This window comes from Crocuta crocuta, unplaced genomic scaffold (genome assembly GCF_008692635.1).
Source record: "Crocuta crocuta isolate KB4526 unplaced genomic scaffold, BGI_CrCroc_1.0 scaffold3, whole genome shotgun sequence".
NCBI lineage: Eukaryota > Metazoa > Chordata > Mammalia > Carnivora > Hyaenidae > Crocuta > Crocuta crocuta.
This window is the reverse complement of record NW_027529934.1, coordinates 6,613,373-6,616,076: the sequence shown is the minus strand read 5'-3', so window position 1 is coordinate 6,616,076 and position 2,704 is coordinate 6,613,373. Positions and strand designations below refer to the sequence as shown.

Below are 2,704 nucleotides of genomic sequence, written 5' to 3'. Positions count from 1 at the left end.
AGGAGAGCCCCGCGTTCCTCCCCGGCTCCCCGGGAAGGCGGGCAGCTCCACACCCGGGGGCTCGGGGAGGAGGCTCGGCGGTCCCGCGGGGAGCTGAGGAATGCCCTTTGTTTATTCAGCTTTTCCCGAGGACTCGGGCCGCCCTCCCCGAGGTGCCGGTGTCTCGGAGGTCAGGTCGCTTGTGCTTTCCAGACGCTCGCGGGGACCCGGAGCGGAGGCGGGTTCCCTCGTCCTGCCCGGGCAGGGGGAGAGCCTGGTCCCTGCATTGCCAGCCCCTGGGATAGGGACGGTTCTGAGTCCCCGGGACTCCTGGACAGACCTGGTCACTTTTTCCACACCTGGGAGCAAGTGGCAGCAAAGGGCTTTACCTGCAGCTGTGACCCAAACCAACGGAGTTTTCTTTCTCTTTCCACCCAGAGGGAGGTAACAGAATCTCACCTTGTTTCCAAACATTTCTCCACAAAGGACGGGAAACAAGAAGAGTTAGGACCCAGGAGTTTCCAGAAATCTCTACAAAGGGAAAGTGCTCATTCATCTTTCCTTCAGCTTCTCACTCGAGCATGGTTTGCTGTCCTGTTGGTACCTGTGCACTGCTGTCGCCATCTGGGTGACAGGCGCGGGCACACTGAGGACCACACAGTGGGGGGGCGGGGGAGGGATGGTTTCCAGAGGAGGCCTGGCTCTGGAGTGAGCAGGACTTACCCTGCAGTATGTGGGGGCATCTGGGCACAAGCCCCCCAGGCCTGAGGGCAGCTGTTTGGGGAGCTGTGCTAGATGGGCCTTGGGCTGCTTTAGGAACCTGAGGGATCATCTAGGGCAAACGCTTTGTGCTACGGAGCAGACCCAAGCTCACACAGCTCTCTCCTGTCAGGTGTCCAAAGTCTGGGACCCATGCTCCTGCATCCCCACCTCCCTCCTATTCCCAGAGCAAGCTGTTCCTCCCACAGGGCCCTTTCTGCTGCTCGCTAGTACTGATCACTTCATCCTACAGTGATGTGCCGTTTGTGGAGGGGGCCCTCCGCAGCTCGCACTGCGCTAAGCGCTTCGCATTCCTTATCTCGAATGGCAACCCTAAAACACGGGTACCGTTTATTCTCTCCTTTCTACAGATTAGGAAACTGAGTTAGGTGACGTCCCCAGGATCACAGAGCTGGTAAGCAGTAGGCTTTCTAGAGCCCGAGGCCCTCACATCAACCGCACTAGCCAGTGCTGTCGCCAGCCTTCTGCTGCGCACGTTCACAGCATGGAAAGATTTAGTTTAAGAAAATCAAAAAATTGTGAAATGCTGTAAGAGCAAAGTCATGCTGCCGCACAGGCTGGCCCTTCCTGTCTGGATACTTTGTGCCTCCCTTCTTCCTGTAGTCCAAGGTAAAGTCCTGTAAACCTTGCCGGACTCCTTCCTCTCTTCCATGTGCAGTGTCAAGGAAAACAGCAATACTGTTACGGTTATGGGGGGATTTCTATGAGCAAAGGTACTCAACAGAGGATCCTTTAGATCTTTACAAGAATCACACAAAGTCGGTATAGTACATCTCCACTTTAGGGATAAGGAAATGGGGGTACAGAGAAGTTAAGTGACTCGCCTGAGGACACACAGCTAGTAAGTCAGAGTCTGAATCCAGAGGCTCTCAGAGCTCAGACTCTTAGAGGTACCTTTATGACTCCTGCTCCCCACCCCCAGAAGTTAATGATCTGTGAGGCAATTTTCTGAAAGTTCCAGCAAAGCTTAATGTTTAAAGGAATCCTGTTCCCCGCCTTTGAGATGCAAATAATCACCTTCAGTTTACTCATTAAATTTGTTACTTTACACTTAATGTAGGGGGAATGGGTGTCACATCTACATAGAGGTTTTAAAAGCCATCGAAAAAATACCAACAAGCAAATCCTCAGAAGCTATTAAATGATGATGACATTCACATCTGAGAGCACTTCTTATTCATCTGGATTCTGTCTGGTTCAGCAAATATCTGTTGAGTTTCTACTACGTGCCAGGCACTGGAAAGACGAAATATAAGCCCTGTCCTTGAGGAATTTCTGGTCAAGTTGGGGCAGGGGAAGGGAAACAGAAACTTTCCATCGACGCGCTCCCCAGTCAGGCTAGCACAGGTGGTGGTGTGAGTCTGCTCCCAGGAACAGAAGACTGAGCTGTGTGCTGCATGGGAGGGGTAGCACAGAGTCGGGTCTCGGGTCTCGGAGAAAGAGCAGGCGTTAGCCAGACGGAGGGGGAGGGGTGGGAGAACCATTTCTGTCAGAGGCATTTGCATACACGCAGGCATCCAGGTGTGAAACTGCCTGGTTTCACTGTTCTAAAGTGCACACGTTCCACTGGAAAAGGCAAGGGCAGGGCTGAAGCTGCAAAGCAGGGGCGGCTCCTCCGGGGTCCAGGTGAGGAGCTTGGGTGCCTCCTGTGGAGCGGGAATCCCTAGGAGGGGGGCTACCTTGAGTGCGGCGCATTTCTGGACTGGAGAACTAACTTCCGTCCTGTGTATCAGAGGCCGCCATTACCATTTTCTGGAGAGAAATGCAGGAGGAGGAGCATGATCACACTAGGAGGTCGAGAGCGATCACACTAGGAGGTCGAGAGCAATCACACAGCCTTCTTCCCAAGGCCCCGACAACGAGGGAGCTGCTTTGAACAACTGGGGAAACCACCGTTCCAAGAAGCCTCCTCCCACTGAGGCTGGGTGAAAACACGGCCTTGGCC

General features: G+C 54.0%; 1 protein-coding gene across 1 annotated transcript in view; it reads right to left on the bottom strand.

The window, feature by feature from the left end:
• Positions 1-2,502, bottom strand: part of KIAA1614 (KIAA1614 ortholog) — a 45,021-nt gene extending 42,519 nt beyond the window's left edge. The window contains exons 1-2 of the mRNA XM_077763357.1: positions 2,475-2,502; positions 157-338 (exon numbers count right to left, since the gene is read on the bottom strand). Of these exons, the coding sequence (XP_077619483.1) occupies positions 157-338; positions 2,475-2,502 (210 nt within the window). The remainder of the gene's footprint in view (positions 1-156; positions 339-2,474) is intronic.
• Positions 2,503-2,704: the final 202 nt, after the last annotated feature.